Here is a 25,422-nt window from a genome sequence, read left to right as displayed (position 1 = left end):
CTATGACTAAGGATCTCGCCAGTTGTGGATAATCCACCCTATGACTAAGTGGGGATTACTAGAGCCACTGCTTTAATTAAAACTTCTCTTCCTCCCAATAAGTATAATTTCTCCTTCCATCTCTGGAGCACTTTCTTCCTACGCGCTATTCCCATGTTGACACATATGCTCTACTAAATTATATAGCCACAAACCAACAATAGAGCATGAAATTTATCGCAATATAATGTGTTCATATACAATCCATAAACGGTACATAATTTCTTGTTTAGAAGGGACAATCATACGTAAATGAGAAGAATTTCTTCGACGACATGTCTGTGATTAATTTTGTCTTACTTTTGCTAAGCAATGATTCTAAAAATACCATAACTTTGGCCATTTGAATAGTTAATGAAAATGTTCAAGTTACAAATATTGGGTTGGAATGAAGGATCAAACAACTTACCTTAAAAAACCACTTGAAAAAAATGGTAACAATTTTCTAAAGATGGAAATTTGTTATGGTAGAGACTGATATATTTTTCATTCCCCTCCATAACAAAAATCATATATGGTAGTCTTCTTTTAGATTAAATGTGATGCCAAAATGGTACTTTTTTATAACAAGCATCCATCATTTATGCTCTAAGTTTCATATTCATATTTTTATTGCAAGAACAAGATAATTTCTGTCTCTTGTTGGAGGGATGGAATTGACAAAAAAATGGATGCTAAATGAAGTAATCAGAGTTTTGGTGGTGGATCATGATTCTGTAACTCTAAAAGTTGTTTCCAAAATGCTGGGTGTATGTGGATATCAAGGTAAGATTTGGTATTTTGGTGCATAAAATTAACTAGAATTTTAAATTATATTGGTTTTCAAGAGTTTGTTTGATAACGTTATCGTTTCTTATTTCCATTTTTCTTAAGAAACCAGCTAGGCATGTTGCCACTAACTATTTATTGCACCCTCAAAATTTTAAATTTTAGAAACAAACAAAAACAAGTTTCTTCGTTCTTGTTCCCATTTTTAACTCGTTCCAAAACATATATAAAAATATTATTTTATCATACTTGACATTTGTGGACGACAAAGAAACAATAAACAGAAACGTTACCAATCGAGCTCTAAATTTTCGAATTTGTTGTGATTTTGTTGTTTCTAGTTGTTGATTTTGTTTTTTTAAAGAAATATAAGTCTTTTGGTAACTATAACTTTCTTTAACTTAAAAGAAATGTTCTTGAAATTGTATACAAAATACAAATTCTGGAAACAATAGAATTTGGCAATAACCATTTTATTCTTAGTTTTCCATAGTTAAAAAGTCACGCTTGTTTGTTCACAATTTCCTTGTTATCGTTAAAAACACATTTGCATTTATTCTTAGCCAAATTTTTAAATAAAAACAATTAAAAAAAAACTACTATTTTAGTTTTCAAAATTTTACTTAGATTTTGAAAACCTTTTTAGAAATGTGGTTAAAAAAACGAAGAAATATATAAGTGAAAGTATTGCTTACCGATTATTATTAATAATATTTTTATATATATATAATTTTTTTTTCTGCGTGGCAGTTGTTACTGCTAATTGTGCCATTGGTGCATTGAACATAGCACAGGAGAGAGAAGAAGATCTTCATCTAATTTTAACAGAACTCCATTTGCCTGATATGGGCAGATATGAGCTCCTAGAGAAGATGAACCAAACATCCAAATTGCCAATTGTTAGTAAGTTTCCCTATCTCACTGCACAAATAAGACTATAGTTATTTTGCCTCGATGAAATCGCTCCCGACGAAAACTGTCAATGATTCATATTGAAAAAATAAGGGACCTAACCAGTGTTTATAATAAAAGCGAGTTACATCTGTCATTGTCAATTGATTTTGAGATGGAATCATAAATATTGACATAGTATCAGAGCCACACTCAAACGAGTATCAAATTTAAAAATGAATCCGACCAAGATTGGTAAACTAAAAAGAGAGCATCTTAAGAATCTCAGGTTGAAAAACTATGGTACCTAACAAGAGTTTACCAAATAAGATTATTTTGAAAAGTAATTTTAGCCTTCCCGAGCATTCCAACGGTGTTTGGTAAAAACACTAAAAAGAATAAGCACTTGTAATTAGTATGTCTAAAAAGTGCTTATAAAATGAGTGCTTTCTCTTGAGAACGACATTTTTGTTTCAAAAGTCAATCTTGAACTCTCTCTTAATCTTGCTAAATGATAATTTTCCAGTTATGTCTACGGATGATGATGGTATCACGAAGTTAGGCTGTCTTTTCAAGGGAGCTCTGCTTTATCTTGTCAAGCCACTCACCATAAAGAATGTAAGAACTCTCTGGCAATTTTCATTCATCAAAGGAAGAGAAAGAACCATCCTCGTTGAAGTACCGAATCGAGTTCGAGAAGAATCGATCGATGAGAATGAATCGGAGAATGATTCCAAGAGAAATGAGAAGAAGAAATTCCAAAAGATCAGTAGTAGAGAGGCAGAAGAAGATGAGATTGATTCAACAGTGGTGAAAAAGCCAAAGCTAATTTGGAGTGAAGAATTGCATAATAGATTCTTGCAGGCCATTAAAGCATTGGGAATTGACAGTAAGTGCTTGTTTATTATTCATTCTTCTCCCTTTTCTTTTCTTTTTTATTTCTCTCATTACAATTAAAGATTTAACTTTGTTTCTTCAATTAGAAGCTCATCCAAAGGAGATACTTCATCACATGAATGTCCCTGGACTAAGAAAAGAAAATATTTCAAGCCATCTACAGGTAGTTTTTCTTTACCAAAAAAAAAAAAAGAAAATGTTTGAATACAATTTTGGTCCTATAATTTTGCCTTTTTTTAGTTCTATGGGTAGTCTCTCTACTTTATAAAACGTCTATTTTGGTCTCTGTATTTTTTGATCCCTATTTGTAAAATTTCAACACAAATTTTATCTACAATGAAAACTCTTTAATGCAAATTTACGACTATCTTTCAAGAAATTTAGGGATTAAAATGTCATGTTGAAATTGTGGTGGAAAGAAATGAGATATGAAATGAAAGAACCAAAATGACCGTTTTTTAAAAGTACAAGGACTAAAATGGACATTTAGAGAATGTAGGGATCAAAATAAATAAAAGTTAAAAATAGATGAGACCAAAATGAACGTTTTGAAAGGACATAGACTAAAATGAACCTACAGGGACCAAAATAATATTTAAACTTAAAAAAATATGCTCATTTTTCCTATTTTGGATAACTATAAATTTGATAGTAGCATACTTAGAATTTTATACCTTATACCTTAAAAAGTTTCAATTTAGTAATTTAGTCATTGAATTTTAAGTTGTATATGTTGTAGTCTTTGTTATTAACATTATTAACTAATAATGATGACATGACATGTCTATTAGACAGATTCTAATTGATTTGACATAACGTGACAGATAAATGACACACAAGATAGATAAAGTGAAACGGTCTTGAAAAAGAATTTGCTATGTTACTTCAAAAAGTGGGTGATGCTACACATATTTGTCACATCGTGTCTAACTGTTTTCCGTCTTGGGTCAAATCATCACACACGTTTACTCAAATGGATATGTCTTATTATCATGTAGTCAGTGATGTTAATGGCAGGAACTACGTAGAATTACAATTCAAAGTTCAAATAACTAATCGAAAACTTTTAAAGTTTTTGAAACTGAGCATTCACAAATTCAAATTCGAGAGACTAAATTTATAATTTAACCTTTCTTTTTTAGAAGTTTCGTCTCTCATTAAAACGAGATCGGGGAATTTCTAAAACTTCTATTCTCGGAGAGGAGTCAGTTCAACTTTCAAACCAACAATATGGAAGGCAAGTACCCAGTAATATTGGTGTTTTCATGGCTAAGCCTTCATTTGGTCAAGAATCTCAGCCTCAACTAAGCAACAATCTACCTTCAAGTTCTATCAACTCCAATCTTTTTGGAAGCCATGATGAGGTCAGTTTTGAAAGTCTTAACAATGGTAATATGAACCGTTCTTGTTACGCCAAAGCAATTTCGAATGATTTTATACAACAACGATCATTAGATCAAATGAAATGTCAGAATTTATTTGAATGTAAAAGAGAAGAAATGATAATGTCGACAATACATCAACCGCCACAAATGGAAGATCGACATTGTATGTTTAAGGTTGATGCAGGGCAACTTGATGGAATATTTGATATGGTCAAAGACTATACTATAAATTTGCATGACATTTGACAATAAAGTGGTATTAAAAAAAAAACTTTACTATGGTTTACATTTAATTTATGGCCTACTAGTGAGTGTCCAAATTAGTATAGGTACGCTAAATAATTTATAACTCATAAGATATTAAATTCTAGGTAGGTGGCCGATATAGCTTGAATTCATTCCCTCTAAATTCTTTAGAATTTACTTTAGTTTATTTGGACGAGTGATTCACGCATTATATTAGAAATGAGGGATGTTTTAACTTTGAGAGCTTCGTAACTTGGGTTATTTCTTTGTGCCCCATGTATACTTAAGCCTGAGGGCTTTGAAAACTTTGCATATGCTGATAACTACTAGCAAGGATTTTAAACTTTTTGGCTTAGTCAATTAATTAATTTGCCAATCTAAATGTGCTGTATTTAGATAAATAAGACATGAATCAGTTGCTCAAAAATTCTATATAGAATCGGAGACAAATATTTTAATATAATTGGAGAAGCTTAAAAGGTGATTAGACGTAGTCAACCACTAAAGCCCGTACCTTTTCAAGCCATTTAAGACATTCATCTCTATAAAATATTTTCAAATCGTTAGAAAGAACCGAAACATTTATAAAACTATACCAAATGCACTCTAAATTAATAATTATGAAAGAATCTCTAGATCTCGCAGAAACAAAAGACCTCCTAACTTAATTTTTTTTATTCTTTTGTGTTAAAAAAATTCATAATAATAAGAGTGGTTTTTTTTTTATTTATTTAAAATATCACTTTTTTTTTCCGAGAAAATTAATTGATGAAATAGGGAGACAAACAAATTTTAACATATTGGATTAAATTTTGAAACCTAAAGGCAAAGTTTTAGAGAAGAAGTGAATATGGAAGCCATGGCAGAGGGAGCTTCACCATCATTGCCCGACCTTGTACTGTCGCTGGAGCAAGCATCGTTCATGGCTAAGCAGCTTCCTTCCACCTCTAACCCATCCCATCTCCTTCAAATCTACAATTCTCTACACCAAGCAAACCACAACCTCTCCATTTTCCTCTCCGGAACCCAGTTTCCCCAATCTCTCCCTCTCCCTCGACCTTCCCTGAACGAAAATTCCCTCTCCTCTGCCACCAGCGCCGCCTTCAACGACGACGGGAACGAGCCGATGCAGGTCGGCGATGACGAGCAGAACTCCAAGGGCAGCATTGAAATGGTGGAGGAGAAGATGAAGGATTGCTTCATCAAGAATAAGCGGGTTAAGCGTCAACTCTCGCCGTCGACGGCGGCTATGGCGGAGGAAAGGCGGTTACATCGCGATGATCGGTTCGGTGCCACATCGAAAGGTTTCGATCCTCGTGTTGAGAGATTGCGAGCGTTGGACCTTATTTCCCAGTTTCATGCGTGAGTGACGGACTACGTTCCCGAGTTTGGAAGATTGAGATAGAAGAGTTAAATCGCATTCCGGTGAGGTTCTAAACATTACAATTTGTGTTATCGCCGTTGATTTTATTTTTTCATTCTTCAATTAGCATTACGGAATGAAACTCGAAATTGAGGCAATTGGAGCCCTTTTGGTTCAATCATTTTGGTTCTTATTTGTTTGTGATGATCCGTTTCTGAAGTTTTCTGTATGTTTATCAAATTTGAAACTCCTGAGAATGATTTTCTGATGATACCCTTACAAATTTTATGAAAATGCAAAGCATTACATATGCCCTGAGTTTGTAAATTATGTGCTGATTGTAGAAGTTCTACACTTCCACTGGCCTTGAAAGGTTATTCTTATTGTATATTCTATGATACAATAAGCTTCATTCTTGTACTTAGAATGTTATGTCTTATCTATTATTCATTTTTGGATCACTGGAATTTCAGAAGACATTTGTATGATACTTGAACCCACATAATTAATCTGACAATCTGTGTGGCCTTTTCTATTTGTATAATTATCCACTCCACATTTGCTGGCTTATGTGAGTATCAGTGGGTGATCATTGAGAAGTTATGTTTTTTCTTCTTTTAGAAAAAAAAGGGTTTAGTGCAAACATCTATTGAATAACTGATATTTAAAAGTTCTGTTCTCATGTTTTCTGAAGATGACATGTTTTAGAACAACTGAAGTTCTTTTACAGATTATGGGTCCGTAAATAGTGTTTTCAACTTTCAAGGATACAATAACATTAATGTTTACTGGTCAAAGCTATTTATTAAAATATCTTGCTGATGCCCTTTCAGTTTTTGTTGTAAAATCGTATCAACTTGGTTCATTTAAGACTGGCTTAAACTCAGATTTATTAGTGCACAAAGGTTTTCAAGGTAATTTACATTCTCTTGTTTCTTTTTAGCTTGTTTCACCGATGGGCTATGCTTTAAAATAAGTGAAGTTGTTCTTATTCTCAAAATTACAGGCCTGCACATAGTGATTTCAAAGGCACAATTTCATTAGCTTTTACAGAAACCTGAAATAGCATTTATAAGCAATTTTTGGAAAAAAAAAAAAGCAAACAACTATATAGCTCCCAAACTGCCCCTTTTTTGTTGGAAAGTTTTGTCAATTTGGTTTATTTTAAGAAATGTTTTAACTCTGGCTTACATAAGTTTCCAAGATAACCTCAATCATCTGGATGAAAGCATGAAGAAAATTTTATAGAAAGTTGCTTAAAAAAGGATTTGAATTCTGTGGCGGTATTCACTTTTCATTTTGCTTTATCTTTTATTATGTGATATAATCTAATAATCTCATTCCTATATAGTGATGGAGATGAATTAAGAGTCCCGACTAGGCTATATGCTAGAGGGAACTCAATTTCCATAAGAAGGTGCATGGATCTCAGTACCAATATCAAGGTTGAAGAATAATGTAACGAGGGTCAATGTGTTCAAGGTTTCTTGCCAGTTTCTTTGGGAATTAGATTACCAACCGAGCTATTTTCCCAGAGGTCCAAGCCATATCGATGCTAACAGGACACCACTGTGCCTTCAATGAGTGTCAATATGTTAATGCTGTATGGGAATGGAATGGAAGGACTACTTGTTGAAGAGACAACAACACAGCTGATTTCTTTTGTGCACAGAAAGAAGTAGAGTGTTGGAGCACGACCAACTGCTACACAAGGCTGAGGTTGACTTCTCTGTACTGAAATCCTGTACATAATTGTATTGCATTTTTCTTCTATGGCCAGGTATTGAGGTCTCACTCATTGCATTATGCTCATGGCCTACCCTACTAATCCCCGAAGATGCTATGCCTTCCAGAAGACAATAAGGATTTTAATTTACCTAGGTTTCGGTTCTGTGTTTTCTTCCTCTGTATAGTCTCCATTGCGTGCTTTGAATAGTACAATGCATATTTTTCTTGATTTAGACCCTATGTTGCATAATTTCCTCTCGTGACAGTTGAAAATAAATAGATATTGATGATAAATATCAAATACACTAATGTTTTGATGAAATTGCAAGGCCACCTGCACCCTTATATCTTGTGGATGTCGTTTATTTTAGTCTTTCGAAAGAGCTGCAAGTTGCCAAAATTTTCCTTGAAAATTTATTTTATTGACAATTTCATTCATTGGATGTGATATTTTATTAAGACATTTCACATTGTTGTGCATACCTAAATATCTTGACAATTCAAACTTATAAAGTTCAGCTACTTCAAATATCTACATTTCAATGTTTCTGCAAGTATGCAATGTCCAGAATTGTGGCTGTAGAAAGATCTGCAAGTAGAACTCAAAAAAATCTTCATTGCTGCAAGTTTCTGCCAAACTTCCATTTGAAATATGTTTGATTGAGGAAGAAACTTATGGAAATATCCACAACATTATGAGAATTCATTGCATTGTTTGAGAAGGCCTGAATCTATACTACACAATGCAAAAGAATATGAAAACAATGCTTTGTACAGAAGTATGGGATATCCAATTGTATAATCAAGCGCCTACCTACCCAGCATTGGGGCCAAGAAGAAAATATAATTTACTCATTGTCTCATTTCCATCTCTCTTTGAACCGACGAGTTTACAGGTACAGGTACAGGTTCAAGCCCCCATGCTTGGCTGCTTGTGTTGCCCTCCGAACGGCTGGGGTCGGATATAAGCCAGTGTCGAGAATGATGGTCAGTAGAAATCTCAGAAGCATCAAAAGATTGATCTCTGCTCACAGTTACTGGTCTTACAGGTTTTGTAACAAAAGATTCTTGCAATGGCAGCCTGCAAACTGGACAGGTAGATTGCTTTCTCAGCCATTCATCAATGCAGGAAAGATGGAAACTGTGACCACATTTGGGCATTATTCTCAGTACTTCCTTCTCTTCATAGTCACCCAGACAGATTGAGCACCTAGAAGTGGAGTAAAATGATCCATAGTTCAATGAGTTAGTTTATCATCTACTTGTATATCAGTTCTACAAGAAACACTTAAAACTTTTTCTCAGGTGCAATGTGAATGAAGCAGTTCTACTTACTGGGCATCTTCTACAGAACTGAAAGCCTCCCGATTGAACTTCATCGTAGGTATGGCCGCTATGAGAACCGGTTCGAGACCGCTACGCCGAGACTCTGGCTGCAATCAAAAGAACCAGTAAGGGTTCACGATCTCCTAACTACTTCACTATATAGATCCAATGAGGCACAGGCACACCAAAAATGGATCAAACCAATGGGATTCATGATCTACAAGTGTATCAGATTCAGAATCACAGCAGCAAATTACAGGATATGGGGAAGAAACATGGTGTGCACTGCAGATCCAGGGAAGATGAAAACAAAATACCTGGCGCTCAAGATCAAGTCTGGACTCAATCTCGTAATTGGGTGTGGTGGAATCAGATGAACGAAGCCTGCCGCATATGATTCTTGTGCAGACGAACACTATGAATGTGGCACTCATTCCGAACCCGATCACAGTGGTAACCAAGTTCATACCCGAACCCGTCATCTCCAAATCCCCAAATCTCTCCCACCCAGAGAGGAAGAGGAAGAAGAAGAAGAAGAAGAAGAAGAAGAAGAAGAAGAAGAATCGAGATGGCTTGGAAGTGACTCAATGGAAGGAAGTAGACAGTTGGTTGTGTTGTTCTTTGGAATCGTTGTCGTGGGGTCCGTGGGGGGGCTGGGCTGTGGATGGAAATCGAGGAGTGGATTTTTCTTTCTGCTCATCGAAGGGCTGAAGAAAGTGTTGTCAGAAATGGCGGCAAAAAGTCTGAAACGGTGAAAAAGAAAGTGCGATTTTGAGGAGATTCTTCTTCCCAGAGAGTTAACGTGCGATGGCAGCTCAAACAGAATCTCAAGGTTTCTCTTTCTCTCTCTCGCTCTCTCTCTCTCGATTGCTTTCAAGTTTTGGCCACCTTCTCTTTTGGATAAGGCCGTTGAGATTTTATTTTAACAAAATATGATTCTTGTCCACTCTTTCACTCTTTTTTTTTTTCTTTTTTCATTTATTTGTTTTACACTGAATTTTGAACAAGGTTTTATATATGTCGACCAACATAGAAATATGGAAGATGTTTATGCAGAAGTTAGACAAATAAAAAAATTATAAGAAAATATTGAAATAAGTAAATAAACATTTTTCTTTTTCTAAATCAGTTAAAAATAATTAATATTAATCTTATCTAAACATTTTGTTGTTTTTTTTAATATGATGGAAATGTTGATTTACCCCATATGTCGACGTCGAACTCTAGGATACATGAAAATGTTGATGTGTCGACGAATATTTAATACTATGGGTTTGAGATAATTTTTTAGATTATTTATAAAAAAAATTAGTGCATTATGAAAATTATGTATTTTTTTGGAAATTTTTAACTTTTACAGCCAGGTAAAGGGAGTTGATTTCTTGGACTTGAGGACTTGGATGGATGGGTGTTGCAATTTTTATGTTCTATTTGAAGAATTATTTTAAAAGAAAACATTTTCCAGTTTGCTAATTGCAATGAGTTATACAATCTCATCAATAAAAGTGTAAGATTTCGAACTTAGCGAGACCAAATGAAAACTCAACTCAAAACTTTGGGAACAAAAAAATATAGTTTAGTTTATCATATTGAGCACGTGCTTTATAAAATTTTGACTAAAAACAGTAAAATTTATTGGTGGGAAAATAAAAAAAGGAAAAATAAACAAATTTACAATAATTTGATCATAAGTTGAGGTGTCATTTCCAATCATGAGATGAGGAAAAGTGAGAAAGAGAAGGGTATTTTTGTCAAAGTGATGATATTTTTATTTTTGACCTATAATTTTAGTTTTAGGTGAAGAGATTTTAGCAAATTTGATTTTTGGTTAGTTGAAGTTTAAACATCCCTTCCACAAATCATAGAATATAATTTGCAATTATACCTTTAAAAGCATGCTTATCAAAGAACACATTTTTTTTTGGTTAAGGAAAGAAATGAATTTTTTACATGGCCTTATTCTTATGCCTTTTTCCTCTTGGAAGAAATGCATCCAAAATTTATCTCAACTTTGCAAGTACTAGTCTCAAAAAAGAACCTGCTTTAAGTACCATAATAGGTATAAATTGATGGTTTTCCACTTTTGGTGGACCACATGGGGCCTAAGTAACCCATATGTTTCACTACGACGTGTCGGGGCATACTAATTTATGTCCTAAATTTTCAATTTCATCGCAACGGGTTTTAGTGTTGCAATCTTTACCTTTATACTTCTATTACATTTCCTCACTAATTTGTACAAAAAGAAATGTAAAAGTAGGTCGTAGATTGAATATAGAAAGAAGGGCTTGTATTTGACAGATTTCGAGCAACCCCCAACCTTCGAGAAGGTCACTCCTCTCTCTTCCGGTAGGCCGTAGATTGAATATAGAAAGAAAGGCTCGTATTTGACAGATTTTGAACAACCCCCAATGTTCGAGAAGGCCACTCCTCCCTCTTCCAACTTGTTGTGACCTGACCACACTTTCATGCTTCGAACGAGATTTCAAACTCACTAATTTCAACAAAGAAGAACAAACTCTAATATTGAACTGTAATGACCATAAGTAGATCTCTTAAAACTCACGAATCAATTGTACTTTTATTATAACCTATTGTATATATGTGAAAATGAAAATATCTTTGGACCATTCTACAAGTGGAAACCTAACGGCCAAAACGAGCATAATTCAACGGTAATTGGTATATACATCCAACCATGAGGTTGTGGATTCGAACTCCCACTCCTACATGTTATATTCAAAAAAAAAAAAAAAATGAAACCTAATGTGTCTAAAAAAAACCTAACGGAAAAAAAAAAGTTACTAACTTTACCAAAGTTTATAAAAATTGAATTTGTTTCCCTTTGATCTATACTATTAAAAAGTTTAAATATATGTTTTTAGTTCATAATATATTAGTGTTTCTCTAATTTAGTCTTCACGTGTTAATTTTTTCAATTATATCCCGTTGGTCAATGTTAGAATTAAGTGATGATAAATTTACGTAACATGATACTAAGCTAATAGAAATTTAGGTTTCTAATTTTTCCTCCAAATTTTTTAAGATTACTAGAAATTTAATTTCTTTTTCTCTATTTAGCCTCCTTTTTCATTTACAATTCTATCAACTCAATAATGTAACTTTACCAAGAAATGAAGTAAGCTAGGTTCATATCGACACACAAATATATATTAGGGAATAAACATATATTTAGCCTATTTAAGAAACGAGATACTTACATAAATAACGTAAAATAAATATTTTATATAAATATGGTAGGAAGTTCTATTTTTTTTTAAAGAACAAATTATGATATTCTTTTATTACGACAAAAATAAGAGAAGAGAAAGAGGTATTCCTAAGAATACTTAAATTTGGAGACATTGATGAGATAGATATGCATCTTGACGTATGTTTTCTTCTTTTCCTTTCAAAACCTCATAGAATTCAACTAAGGAAGTAGGTATAAGCCACAGTAGACGCGGATTTGGTGTTCAATCAACGATCAAGCAAGAGATTTCAAGTAACAATCAGTAGATTCAATTGCTAAAATTTAGGCAGTGGGATTCTTCTGCTATGTGGAATCTTATTGTTATCGTTCATCATTCTCTATCATCGCTCTATCAAAATCGCTCATTCTCTATCATCCATATATTATCACTCATTCTCTACTATTGCTCATGCTATCATCACTTAGTCTCACGGATTCGAATCACAAAACAAGGATTTTTAGTCATTTGTCTAACCAGCTGAGCTACCTGAACCACTTTCCTAAAGTCTGTTTTCTTCAAAGAATACGTCCTACCTTATCACTTGACTAGTAAGGGAAAAGCCATTTACTCAAATAAATAGTTATAGCTTTTTCGCTTGTTCGTCAAGCTTTCGAGCGGCTCTTTTAACTGCCGTCTAATCTCCCTATCGAGCTCAATTTTTATGGAGAAAAGGAAAGGAACCATTGTTAGCATAATAACTATTTTTAGTTTTTTACTAATTAATGTCATATGTTAAGTCAATATTGTCCTAGTGTTTAGAAAACTAGTTGATGACTTAGTTGGTTGTGGAGCGCTATTTTTGTCTAATTTGGTTATGTACTTGCCTAAATAAATAGGTCCTGTATTCTCAATTCAAAGAAGTGAAAATCATTCCTTCCTCACATTTGTTGTCCCTGTGTTTATTTTATTTTCTTTTTAACAACCATTTTAGATATTTTTGCATTCGAAAAATTCTATAATCACCATTTTTTTTTTATTTGAAAAGCCCAATCCTAACTTCTCCCAAATGAAATCTAACGAGGAAAAAAACTTTCTATTAAACAAAAAAAAGGGAATTAACTAGAAAGAAAATCACTATCGTGAAACCCATCGGCGCAATCTCGTGGGTTTGCTCTCTGTTTCCGGCGCCGGCGGTGAAGAGATTAGTCTGGACGACGGACTGAGATGGAGGTGGCGCAGTGGGAGCAGGCTTCGGTGGAGTGGTGGCGGCGGCGCGTGGAGGGCGGGATAGGACATTGGAGGTGACACAGATGGTCTCCCCATGGAGGTTTTAAGGATGGAAGAAAGTTGGAAAGACGAAGTTTTAAAGGGTGGAACCTTTTGGTAGTTTATTAGTGATTTAAAAAAAAAATGAAGTAGGATTGATTTTTCAAATTTATTGTTAAAATAATATTTTAAAAATCAATTTAAAGTAATTTAAGCTTTTCTAAAATCAATTTTTAATTTGCCAAATATGATCAACGTACCGACCATAAATTTTGACAATGATAAATTTCTATACCGTTAAAGTTGTGTTTGTTGCTTTAAAAGCACTTTTTTTAGTCATTTTATTCTTCTTATCTTTTGCAAGTGTAGTTTGATTGCATATATCTCAAACTAAGAGCTTGTACGCTCGAACTGATGCCGAAACTGACCCGGTCGATTTTCAAAAAATGGAAATCGACCATTTTTTCCTTCCTTGTTGATCACAAAACCTTTGGCAGTTGTCTGTATTTATGCAAACTGAAGCACTCGCACTCTGTATTAAATGCAGTCTGCACATAATTTAATGTTTTTTTTAAATAAACTATATAAGGTCTGTGACTTGGTCGGAAATCACTTTTTCGAATGATTGATAAATCGATTGAATCCTTCATCAGACCGACCGACCAACGTAGTTTCGATTAGTTGGATCGATTTTTCGAAGTTTTTTCTCACCCCCTACACGTAAACAAAAGTTTAAAAGTTGAGCTGATATTAAAACTTTATAAAATATAAAAACTATATAGACACGACTTTAAGCATCAAATTTATAATTTAACTTATTTTCAAAAGTTTTCAACAAATGTGAAGGTGGGAGACCAAAATTTCAATCTTAGAACAAGAAACTTGTAATAGGACAACTCATGTAAAATAAAGTTTGATCTCATGACTAAAGAGTGAGTATCGTACCATCAAACTTTAATTCTTACGCATACATTGAATAATCTTATGAAACAATTGTATAATACTACAATATTTAGTCACATAAAGAATTTTAATATATGAAATAGGTGACTACCACAAAGTTTGATTCTTAACTACTTGTAAAACAACTTTTAAATGCACAAGCACAATCATTTTGAGACATCATTCACAATTCGTTAATTTAAATAGAGTTTAATGAAATTCAAACTTTAAGATTTAAAATGGACTCAAATCAAATATAAAGTAGAACCTCACTCTCCCAAAATCTCCCAAAAATCTCCATTTAATTTGTGTTAATACAATTTAACTAAAACTAAGGAAAAAAAAAAAAAAGAATGACCCATGTTATGCTCAAACTAAGGATATGTTGTTTTCTTTGAAGTCTAAATCTTAAAAGAGGATAAATTAAAAATATAATTCAATTGTCATGTGGAGCCCAAAAGATCATGTACTTTTATGGCTGAATTTTTTGTTGCAATTTGGTCTTTTCAATCTTCAAGAAGATATGTTTCTCAAAAAGAGGGAAAAAAAACTCCAAAAAGATATTGTGTCAAATGGTCATGCATGGAAATGAGGGGGAAAAATTGAGTGGTGGTTGTTGATGTTTGTATATTATCATATGAAATTGATAAAAGTTTTAGAGAAAAACATTAGAGCTTGTTGATGTAGAAATTTGGTTTTGTGAGATTCCGCCAAATTCGCACCAATCTTCAAGAATAAAAGGGATTGACGAGACCTGCAAAATAGAATAGCATTATAAATCGGTGTGGCTCTTGCCACACAGACTCCGATGTTTAAGTAAGAATCGGAGTAGTTGAGTATAAAGTGTAAAGTAGTGTGAGTGCCTAAATGGGGCACTCGATTTTTTGTCAGGCTACTGTTCTCTTGTTTTGTTCCCTAAAAGTAATAGAGTAAGACATCGATTTTTCAATAAGATCAATTTTTTTTATTACATGATGTACTTCTCTGAAAAACATTGGCACGTGTGTAAATGAGCTGCTCTACTAATTGAGCTATAGCCCTTGTGCTTATGATATGTATCTTATCATGTAGATAATTTCTTGTCAAGATGAATATTGTTCTATGATATATTTTATTGATTTGTTTAATTGGTATTGCTTATCAACAGTATTAGATTTATAATCTATCGATGTGATAGGGCTCATTTGTTTTTCTTTGTAATGATGAATGACCTACTTAACTTAGTGGTTAGAGTATTGCTTTCATACAGCGGGAGTCATTGGTTCAAATCCAATAGTAGGTATAACTTATTAGATATCACATAGACAATGGTATCTAATAAGTTTTTCTACTCAACTTCGTTCTTTAGGATTTGACTTACTTCCTATAGTTGAATCATGATTATTGTGGAATTCGAATCATGATAGATCTAGGAAATATGGTTATCTGAACCTATGGAAAATCTTGAGGCAACCTTTTTAATATATGATATTTGAGGCCATCAAGATATCTTCTCTTTTGAATTCCTTAAATAAAGGAAATTTGAATTGTAGAAAATTGGAATTTTCTCATCCATAATAGAGCTAATTCTTTTGTGAAAATGGTAAGTTTGAGCATAGCTATTCTATTGTCAATTTTGTGCACTTATCCAATTTAATTTTGTGTGCAAAGCTTAATTCATTGCAATTAGTGAGTTTTTTTTAATACTTTTACCTTGCTTATCGTTAAAATTAGTGAGTGAATTATTGAAGAGAGGATAAAAAATTGCAGTACTGGTCTACGTCTAAAGTTCAATTTGAAAAATTGAAAATTTTTATGGCGGAAAATGAATACAATTTGCTAAATTGAGGAGTAAAAATTAATGTCAACTTGGAACGTAGCTTAAGTAATTAAGGAACCTACCTCCTACCGAAAGGTCATGAGCTGAATTCTCACCTCTTGTACTAAAAAAAAGTAAAAATTGATATTTTTCGTATAAATTTTTTTTTTTTAAAAAGAAACTTATTGATTCTACGAATTAGGCAGCCACGTGTCGTTGCAAATGAAACTAAGCCAATCTGACTGATCTCTCAGACAAAGAGGTCAACACTTACAAATAAAGTATTCTCGATATTCGATTGACCTCCTATGACGCCATGATCCAGGGAAGGAAGTAAATTCATTTTAAAGCCATTCGTGATTCCCTTATGTCCCTTGATCCACGACTTGCATCATAGGAAGATTGGTGCCCACGCTCTCCTAAATTACCTATAAAATGAATAGTAAGTACCTAAAGGAGGTAAGTTTGCATCTTGACAAAGATATTTTGTACTTATTTCCACCTATACTAGTTTGAGCGACAGAGGGCTCACCCAACATTCCCAAGTTGAGCATACTAAGATTGAAATTGGAATTCAAGTAGTGATCTTGTCTAGAATCGTTTCTTCCTTTTGTCTTCTTCTGAAAATATTGAAAACTCTTAGTCAGTGTTCAAAATGTCGATGTCGATGAAAATGTCGAAGTCCCGATTTTACGGACATATCGATGTCGATGGATATTTCTGGAAAAATAATGAAAATTGTGGACATTGATGGAAATTTTTTGAATTAGCAAATAAAACTTGAATGGTAGTTTAATTAGCCTATAATTGATCACATTTAACCATTAAATGTAATAATATGACCATTTTACTTATAAAATGTCGATGTCGATAGAAATATCGAAAAAATATTTTTTTCCCTTTAATGAAGATTGATGGAAATTATTTGAATATGTAAAGTAAACTTTAATCGTAAACTTTTGACTACTTCTTTAATGTTTATCATAATAGGATTCATTTGAAAATGAGATAATTACCGACTTAGTTTCCAAACACATTTCTAAATTCTAATTAACTCGTACCTATTTACTTTTTACCTGTTTACTTTTTACCTACTTCTCTTTTCAAATTTGAATTTACCCATTTTTCAAACACATTTTCAAATCAATTATCAATCCAACTTTCCAATCAAATTTACACAATTTTCAAACACCTCAACCTCGTGATTGTGTCATTTTTTCAAATTACCTACCAATGACATCCATATGTGCTTTATATTCTACTCATTTGATCAACTACCTTCAGTCTAGGATGACCGGGGAGAACTATTGTAATTTATATCAAAGTTATCAAGATAATGCACTGGATCCTCCGAGATCATCTTTTTGGTATTAATTAAATTACCTATTCTACTTCATGTTTCACCACTATTTGTATATAATAATATTTTTATTTTTTAAAAATTCTAAGATTATTTCAATCTTTATATATGTCAATATTTCACATATATTATTCAATTGTGTAGGTAAGGATTAGATTGAATTAGAAATTATCAATAAAGCAAATTCCAAATCTTATTAGTTATACTTTATACAGTATTAAAATTCGAATCATTAAACAGACTAAGATTACAATCATTGAGGTTATGAGAAATTATAGACTGTAGTGAGATGTAAGAAGAAGATGAAAATAAAATAACCTTAAAGAAGAAGAGGAAAAAAAATGACATGGGGGAAAATCGACTTTTCCCCCTATGTCAGTGTCGACATGCTCGACACTGGACATGTTGACATGTCTCTCGATATTTTGACCTCTGGTCTTAGTTCCCTCTCCTTGGAAGAACTTTGTTACGCATAATTTTCAACCCTGGAGGGTGTTATTTTATTTTTGTTTTCTATTTTTCAAAGCTGAAGTTTGTTTTTTAAAGGGGAAGTTGACTACACTTTTAACCTAACCAAGGGAAAGATCTAATTAACAATTATTTAAATTAGAGGGTTTGAATTTTTTGCCATTAAAATTTTGCAGGAGTAATTGTAACCATTATTATAGTTTAGACTTCAGGGGTGGTTTTTGTAATTTATCCAAAAAAGTTTGTCAAAAATATCTAGTCCAGCTACAAATGTTACGAGTGATTTAATGTTAATCAAATCATAAGGATTAAATTAATTTTTTTTTTAAATTACAAGTATCAATAAGACAAAATAAAATGATAATTTAACCTATAATTTTATCTTCAAGTTTGAATATCTTTTGGCATGATTTTAAATATTTGTTATTGATTGAAGTTGGTATAATTTGTAGATTGATTCATACATACTTTTTATGTTAATTTTAAAGAGGTTTAGTTGTTGATGCATGATTCTAGATGAGGTGACGGGTTGACTTCTAATTCGAAATGGACGTCCAATCAATTGAGGTAATGACTTGCAAACAGAATTTTGCACTGATTTTGTGGTTTCCATACTCTAAAGTTTAAGTTAGTATTTAGTTCGAACTAGTATCAAGACAAATTTAGTTAAGTTGCATAAAAGTTACGCATTTTGAGAGAATAATAGACTCTACCTTTTATAGAGGAGCTTTGGTAAACATCAGCTTGCCACTTCAGCTCCATATCTGGTGTCAACACATTTTATGTTAATTGCATTCCAAGCTACCGTTGAGATGTACTTTTGTTTAGGGGTGAGTATAAGGACCCAAAAAACCGAGCGAACCGATCGAAACCAATTGAAAACAAGTCAATCGGTCGGTCTTTCCAACGAGTCGGTCGATTGACGGTCATGAACCCGTTGATACTGATCAACTAACTAATTATATTATAATTGAAAAAAGTTTATATTTTTATATTTTATGTATTTTACGTTTGGATAAGAACTAATATGTATTAGTAAAGTATTAGTCTAATATGTTTTTTGAATTTCTTTTAGAATATATATTACTTTCCTACTTAATAATGATCATTGATTAGTTTAAAATATCTCGTAAATAATGAAAAATACGGTATAGAAGAAAATTTGAATGAAAATAGTAACGAAAATTGAAAAGTACTATATAGGATATGATTTTTACAATTATATTGAATGAAATTTGATAATTTTGTTTTTTAATTAAATTCATTTATCTTTTTCCTTTGCAAAACAGAATTTGATAATTTAAAGCTAAAATACCATTAAGAAAAAGAGAATTAATTTTTATTTTCGTACATTTAAACATAAAATAACGACCCGACACTCCAACGCCGTCACGTCACCGTTGCTCGTGGACCGAGGCCGTGCGCCCACGCGTCTAGAGTCACGCGCCCTCTGCGTATTTCGAAAGTCTCTCATTTTGCCATCCACACCCACAAGCAGCTTTTTATTAAAGACAAGCTCCATTTATTTATTTTCCGAATGTTTTTCCAAAAAAATGCCCAATTATTTTCTTAATAATATGCACCGACTCACGGATTTTCTTTTTCGAAAATTACAATTATTTTATTTTGGGGTTATTTTAATAGATATATATATTTAAGGGCAAATTAAAATCATCCAAAAATAGAGAAAAAAATAAAGGTATAAAATTGGGAGGGGGGTTCGGCAAAACAATTCAAGGCAATAACATTCTAAATTTGTAAATATAAAAAAAAAAAAATCGAAACTCATTCAAACAGACGTATATAACTTAGCGGTAAATATAATTGATATTTATATGTCAAAATAAATAGGTTGTAAGTTTGAATTCTCACCTCACATATTGTACTAAAAAAGTTAAAAGAGTCTTGAAATATTCATTAATTTATGAAAGATAGATGTAAATATTTCCCTTTAAATATTTAGTTAATTTTTTTTTAAAAAAAAGAAGTAAATGATAGGTTTTTTTAACTGTTTTCTTTTTCTAATTTCGATTATAAAAATGTTCTTAAGAAATGAGAAATAGTTTACAAACAAATAATCTATCAGGAAAAATATTTTTTCATAAATATGAAAAGTCATTAAAATGTTATTATGCCAAAAAAAAGCCATAAATTACTGTTAACTTATTAGAGAATAATCTTACTATCATTCTTATGTTTGACAATTCAAATTTGAAGTTTCTTTAAAAAATGGAAAAAAAAAACAATTCAAATTTGAAAATGAAATTTAAATCTACAACCTACCTAATATCTTGATTAGTGGGTCATAACAATTAATATCATGTTGATAATGATTAATTAGTACTATTTATCAACAAGACATTAATGTAATAAATGTACATTTTAAAATATGTTAGAAAGTATACTATATTTAAATAGAAAAGGAATGTTGTATTTTAAATTTATGCTATTGAGTCAAATTTCTTTTTAACTCATACAAAAATCTTAAAAATTTTCAATTTGAGGAAAGCGGAGTGAATAAAGCACCCATCACTTATCTCGAAAATTCGATTCTCGGCCCATATAGTTACATACATATATATACTTGTCAAAAAAAAAAAAAAAAAAACCATACATATATATGAATTCATAACATTATTTTGAGCTAATAATTCTCTATCTGTTTATTTATTTATTTTATTTTAGATCTAAATATAATTTATTTTTAGTTTCTTTTAATACAACAATTAGAATGAGGGAGGAAAACTTAAATAATTAAGACATTTATTAAGATTTTTTAAACTTATTTGTAAAATAATACTGGTTTAAAATAAATTTTAATAAAGAATGTGTCCCAAAATTATCCCAAAAATAATGCTGGGAAATTCGGGCTGCATTATTTTCGAAATGAGTTTAAAAAAATATTATTAAAAAAATCCCATTTATCATTCAACAAACAATTGAAGGTTGGAACTAATAAAACAAATAAATAAAAATAAAAAACGTCAACTCACGTAGAATTTTTCCCTTTTTTGGGGTCAATTTTCTTCTCTTCTGTTCTTAAAATTATAGATCATTATTGCCAAAACAGCCCCTTCATCCTCCTGGGAGAGTCAGTTTGAAAGTCCAAACAGAGTGGCAGTTTCGGAATTTTAAGATTCATTTAAGGATTCAGCCGTAATTTCACTCCAACACTTCACTCTTTCCCGAAACCTATCTCCTCACACGTGGGTTCGATGACAACCGCCAAAAAGGATTAAAATAAGGAAAAAAAGAAAAAGAAAAAAAACGTAAAAGTTAAAACGCAATTACGGAAGCCGTTTCAAAATGTGCCACGTCATCACTTTCCAGTTTTAAAAGCTCCTCAAAGCATATTCAAATTTCACCCCATCTCAACGGTTAGATTCTCTGCACTAACAGCCATTCTCCACCGTCCGATCCTCGAATCATGCTCGACATTTGAACATCGTATTCCCTTTCCCCGAGATCATCTGTAACTCGCTCTCTACAAAGAACCTGAGAAGATGACATAAAATCTCAAACATCTTCTTCCCAGCTAGAGAGAGAAAATTTATGGAAGTTTTGATTTTCGAACATGTGTTGTTTGTATCCAAATCTCTTTTATTTTCTTGTTTGTTTCGGCTGTGAGATCTCTCTCTCTTTTACCCATTTTTAAATTTTTGAATCTCTTTTGACCGTTTTCTCTTCTGGAAATCAAAACTGGCTTCTGGGTCTTCTTCAAATCTCGTATATCTTCTTCTCCCTTTTCTCAAAACAGAGTAAAGCAGAGATTCTAAAGGTTTGATTGAAGGTGAAGATATTTGTTTCTGAGTTGCTTTCTGGGAAAAGAAAAGAAAAGAAAAGAAAGAAAAAGAAGTGCTGCAAAGATTATTACAGTTTCGCCGAGTCTTCAAGGTTGGTTCTTGATGTTGCTTTCCTCTCTGTTTTCTCTGTTTCATTTCTCTGAATGCCTTTGAAGTTTGAATGGATTAGTGGAAAGTCAAATCAGTTTGTGGGTAATGTTTGCAAGTGTTTTCTACTGAATCTGATCGTTTTTGTTTGGATTTTACTGAATTTTCCAAGAACAAATTAGTAGTATTCCTTGTACCAGCTGTAGATTGTGACCCTTTCTCTACCTTCTCTTCAAAGGAAAGTTTCTCTCTCTCTCTCTCTCTCTCTTAAATGGGGCCAAGGAAGCTGCTTCCCCTTTTCGTCGCTAAATCAGGACCGTTGGATTTAGATCACTTCTACTCTCTAAATTTATTTTTATGTTCATTTTTGTGCGATATTGTCTTCTGTCGGCTGTTTTCTGTGGAAATGACTCGTGGGGATTTTCTTTGATTCTCGAAGCTCTTCTCTTCTTTATGCTTTGCCCCTTTGTTTTTGTATTTTTCTATTTGATACCTAACTTTAAAGTAATTCCAAAAGTAATTTGTAATTTACTTTGTCTTATGATTGCAACTGCTCCACTGCCCCTTTTCTGAATTCTTCCCATTCCCAAATCCCACATATCATTTTCTTTCCCCAAGTTTATAATTGGTTTCTCGGAGGAATTCAGCTCTGATCTGAGTTTCAGTTGTGTTTTGTTTCCTTTTTTTCAGATCAGAATCATGGTGGAAGAGGAAGGATCGGCGGAAGAATGGCTGCTGCAAGCTCAGAAGCTTGTTCCTGTGGCTCTGGGGAAGGCTATGGAGGTGAAGGTGTTCCCGGGGCGATGGAAGGCGATTGTTTCGAAGCTCGAGCGGATTCCTTCGCGGTTATCGGATTTGTCGAGCCATCCTTGCTTTTCGAAGAATGCTCTCTGCAGGGAGCAACTGCAGGCTGTGTTGAAGAGCTTGAAGGAGACCATTGAATTGGCGGAGCTTTGTGTTAGGGAGAAATTTGAAGGCAAGCTGCGAATGCAGAGCGATCTCGACTCGCTATCGGGGAAGTTGGATTTGAATTTGCGAGATTGTGGCCTGCTGATCAAGACGGGGGTGCTGGGTGAGGCTACTCCGGCTCTATACGTGTCGGGTTCTTCGTCGCAATCAGAGCCTGCTGAGTATAGCAACATAAGGGAATTGCTTGCAAGGCTGCAGATTGGCCATATGGAAGCGAAACACCGAGCTCTCGACAGCCTTGTAGAGATCCTGAAAGAGGATGATGATAATGTATTGTCTGTCTTTGGTCGTAATAATGTTGCCGCGTTAGTCCAACTCCTCACTGCAACCTCCCCGTGCATCCGGGAAAAGACGATCGCCATAATTTGCTTGCTAGCCGAATCGGGAAGTTGCGAGAATTGGCTTGTTTCAGAGGGCGTTTTGCCACCTCTAATAAGGCTTGTTGAGTCTGGCAGTGCTGTGGCTAAAGAGAAGGCTGTGATTTCGCTGCAGAGGTTGTCAATGTCAAGCGATACCGCCCGTGCGATAGTTGGGCATGGCGGGGTTCGACCCCTTATCGAACTGTGTAAGACTGGTGATTCTGTATCACAGGCTGCTGCTGCTTGCACATTGAAGAACATCTCGGCGGTGCCCGAGGTTCGACAAGCTTTGGCCGAAGATGGGATCATAAGGGTGATGATCAATCTCGTGGACTGTGGAATTCTGTTGGGATCAAAAGAGTATGCAGCTGAATGCCTGCAAAATCTCACCGCTAGCAACGATGCGCTAAGGAGATCGGTTATCTCCGAGGGCGGTCTGCGCTGCATATTGGCATATCTCGACGGCCCCCTCCCTCAAGAATCTGCAGTTGGGGCATTGAGGAATTTAGTCAGCTTGGTTTCAATGGAACTTCTGTTGTCTCTTGGCTTCCTCCCGCGTCTAGTGCACGTGCTCAAATCGGGATCGCTCGGGGCACAGCAGGCTGCAGCATCAGCAATCTGCAGGGTATGCACCACACCAGAGATGAAGAAGCTAGTAGGCGAAACCCCCGAGTGCATCCCACTCCTCATCAAACTCCTCGAGACGAAATCGAACAGCGTTCGGGAAGTTGCAGCACAGGCAATCTCAAGTCTAATGACCCTTTCTCAGAACTGCAGAGAAGTCAAAAGGGATGAGAAGAGTGTCCCAAGTCTCGTCCAGCTGCTCGATCCCAGCCCCCAAAACACAGCGAAGAAGTACGCTGTGGCGTGCCTCGCCTTGCTCTCATCGAGCAGGAAATGCAAGAAGCTGATGATTTCATACGGGGCGATCGGGTATCTGAAGAAGCTATCGGACATCGACGTATCGGGTGCTAAGAAACTGCTGGAGAAGCTGGAAAGAGGGAAGTTGAGAAGTCTGTTCAGTAGGAAATAGGGAGAAAAGGGAAGAGATCTGACTCCTTTTTGGATGTTTTTATTATTAGTGTTTCATAAACCATATGAAACAATAATGTAGTTTGGAAAAAAAATCATCATCTATGAATATATTCTCTCTGTATGATGTTTATGGTGTTTGAGATCTAATCTTTCTCTTGTATCTATTCTACCAAGAATTTAAAATATTGACAAAAAAAAAAAAGAAAAGTGTTAGAGATCTTAAATTCATAGATATATCCTACTATTTATGTTAAGAAACTTACAAATCTTGTAATTTTGATTTGTATTTATATTGGTAAAATTCTACCAAGAATTTAAAATATTGACAAAAAGAAAATGTTGAGATCTTAAATTTTAGATATATCCTACCATTTATGTTAAGAAACTTACAGATCTTGTAATTTTGATTTGTATTTATATTGGTAATAATCTTATTGAATATATTTTTTAATACATTTTATCCATATTTTTGTTAATGAAAAGTCTAAATTGAAGTTTTAAATATTTATGTGGATGACAATGTTGATATTTCAATAATTGAAATATCGATAAAAAATTGGTGTCGATGAATATTTTTAATAAACTTTTAAAATAAATAACGCGTAACAAAAAATTAAATTAACAAATAGACATTTTAAATTTTTTAAATAAGTTACAAATTATTAATATTACTATCATTGATATTACTAATGTTTTATTATATTTTGTCAATTTTTATTATAAAATATCGATTTACCCTTCGTGTCGATATCAAATCTGTTGGTGGTCAAAAATCAACTCGACACGTGTAAGCACATCCTCAGTTCGGGTTAACCCAATCACAGTAAATAAACCATTGGAACTCGACAGACTACTCCACACCGAGCTGAGATGATCAAAACGCTTTCCACGGACCTGAGAATTTTGACCTCAGGACCGACCACCGATCTGGGGGCCTGACAGTTGTAACCCCCCCCCCCCCCCCAATTCATCAGGTATGCAAATCTCTCTGAGAACGACCTAAGACTTTGAGCTCGTATTGACTTGGGTGTCGAAGTGTTTGTTCCTTGTACAGGTTCACAGCACATCGACTATTCATCCATGTCAGCTCATCAAGGGCGTGTGAGCTCGGTTGAAAAACAACATCAACAAAATCTATTGACATATAGAAATATTAATGAAAATGTCAACACGTCAATAAAAAATTAATACAATGCTAAGAATGTAACGAGCGAAATAGATTTTCGGATGTGAAATAATTGACTTAAATATTGTTAAACAATTAAACTACTAATAGTAGGCTACCAGCGGTGATAATTAATTAATTTAGCAAAAAAAAAGAATAATTAATGATTAATTCATTTTGTTAAGAGTATTAGTCTCGACCAAAAGTTCAGAGCAACTTATATATTGTTGAACTCAAAAAATGTAATTAATCCATTTATTGAATGAAGTGTAGTCTAAGTGTTTTTGTGTTTTCGCGACTACCTTAATTATTTAAAAAGTTTCAATGAAGTTT

At 33.5% G+C, this 25,422-nt stretch overlaps 4 protein-coding genes across 8 annotated transcripts; 3 read left to right on the top strand and 1 right to left on the bottom strand.

Moving 5' to 3' along the window:
- The first annotated feature begins 689 nt into the window (after positions 1 to 689).
- On the top strand, positions 690 to 4,226 carry LOC111023082 (two-component response regulator ORR26-like). The gene is made up of 5 exons (XM_022300426.2): positions 690 to 804; positions 1,558 to 1,710; positions 2,225 to 2,587; positions 2,682 to 2,758; positions 3,738 to 4,226. The coding sequence occupies exons 1-5, from the start codon at positions 690 to 692 to the stop codon at positions 4,224 to 4,226; spliced, it is 1,197 nt and encodes a 398-aa protein (XP_022156118.1).
- Positions 4,227 to 5,031: 805 nt separating this feature from the next.
- LOC111023095 (AP2-like ethylene-responsive transcription factor SNZ) lies at positions 5,032 to 9,587 on the top strand. Of its 2 annotated transcripts, XM_088126679.1 has the most exons (4): positions 5,032 to 5,651; positions 6,941 to 7,308; positions 8,214 to 8,304; positions 8,398 to 9,587. In XM_088126679.1, the coding sequence occupies exon 1, from the start codon at positions 5,077 to 5,079 to the stop codon at positions 5,590 to 5,592; it is 516 nt and encodes a 171-aa protein (XP_087982805.1). In that variant the 5' UTR covers positions 5,032 to 5,076; the 3' UTR covers positions 5,593 to 5,651; positions 6,941 to 7,308; positions 8,214 to 8,304; positions 8,398 to 9,587. The 2 variants fall into 2 exon arrangements, with proteins under 2 accessions (XP_087982805.1, XP_022156140.1); XM_022300448.2 differs by having other exon boundaries at positions 8,214 to 9,587.
- LOC111023094 (putative RING-H2 finger protein ATL61) lies at positions 7,914 to 9,125 on the bottom strand. Its single transcript, XM_022300446.2, has 3 exons — positions 8,961 to 9,125; positions 8,653 to 8,750; positions 7,914 to 8,527 (listed from the first exon to the last, which is right to left on the bottom strand). Exons 1-3 carry the CDS (start codon positions 9,123 to 9,125, stop codon positions 8,170 to 8,172), a joined length of 621 nt encoding a protein of 206 aa, XP_022156138.1. The 3' UTR covers positions 7,914 to 8,169.
- Positions 9,588 to 21,138: 11,551 nt separating the features above from the next.
- Positions 21,139 to 24,048, top strand: LOC111023076 (uncharacterized). Of its 4 annotated transcripts, none has more exons than XM_088126822.1 (2): positions 21,139 to 21,565; positions 22,252 to 24,048. In XM_088126822.1, the coding sequence occupies exon 2, from the start codon at positions 22,261 to 22,263 to the stop codon at positions 23,920 to 23,922; it is 1,662 nt and encodes a 553-aa protein (XP_087982948.1). In that variant the 5' UTR covers positions 21,139 to 21,565; positions 22,252 to 22,260; the 3' UTR covers positions 23,923 to 24,048. The 4 variants fall into 4 exon arrangements, with proteins under 4 accessions (XP_087982948.1, XP_087982949.1, XP_022156111.2 ...); XM_088126823.1 differs by lacking the exon at positions 21,139 to 21,565 and adding an exon at positions 21,875 to 21,974; XM_022300419.2 differs by lacking the exon at positions 21,139 to 21,565 and adding an exon at positions 21,928 to 22,035.
- The last annotated feature ends 1,374 nt before the right edge of the window (positions 24,049 to 25,422 follow it).

Source organism: Momordica charantia (assembly GCF_013281855.1).
Source record: "Momordica charantia cultivar OHB3-1 chromosome 7 unlocalized genomic scaffold, Mcharantia_2.0 BLBB01000007.1, whole genome shotgun sequence".
Taxonomy (NCBI): domain Eukaryota; kingdom Viridiplantae; phylum Streptophyta; class Magnoliopsida; order Cucurbitales; family Cucurbitaceae; genus Momordica; species Momordica charantia.
Note: the sequence above shows the minus strand (reverse complement) of the source record. Positions and strands in the feature narration are given on the sequence as shown.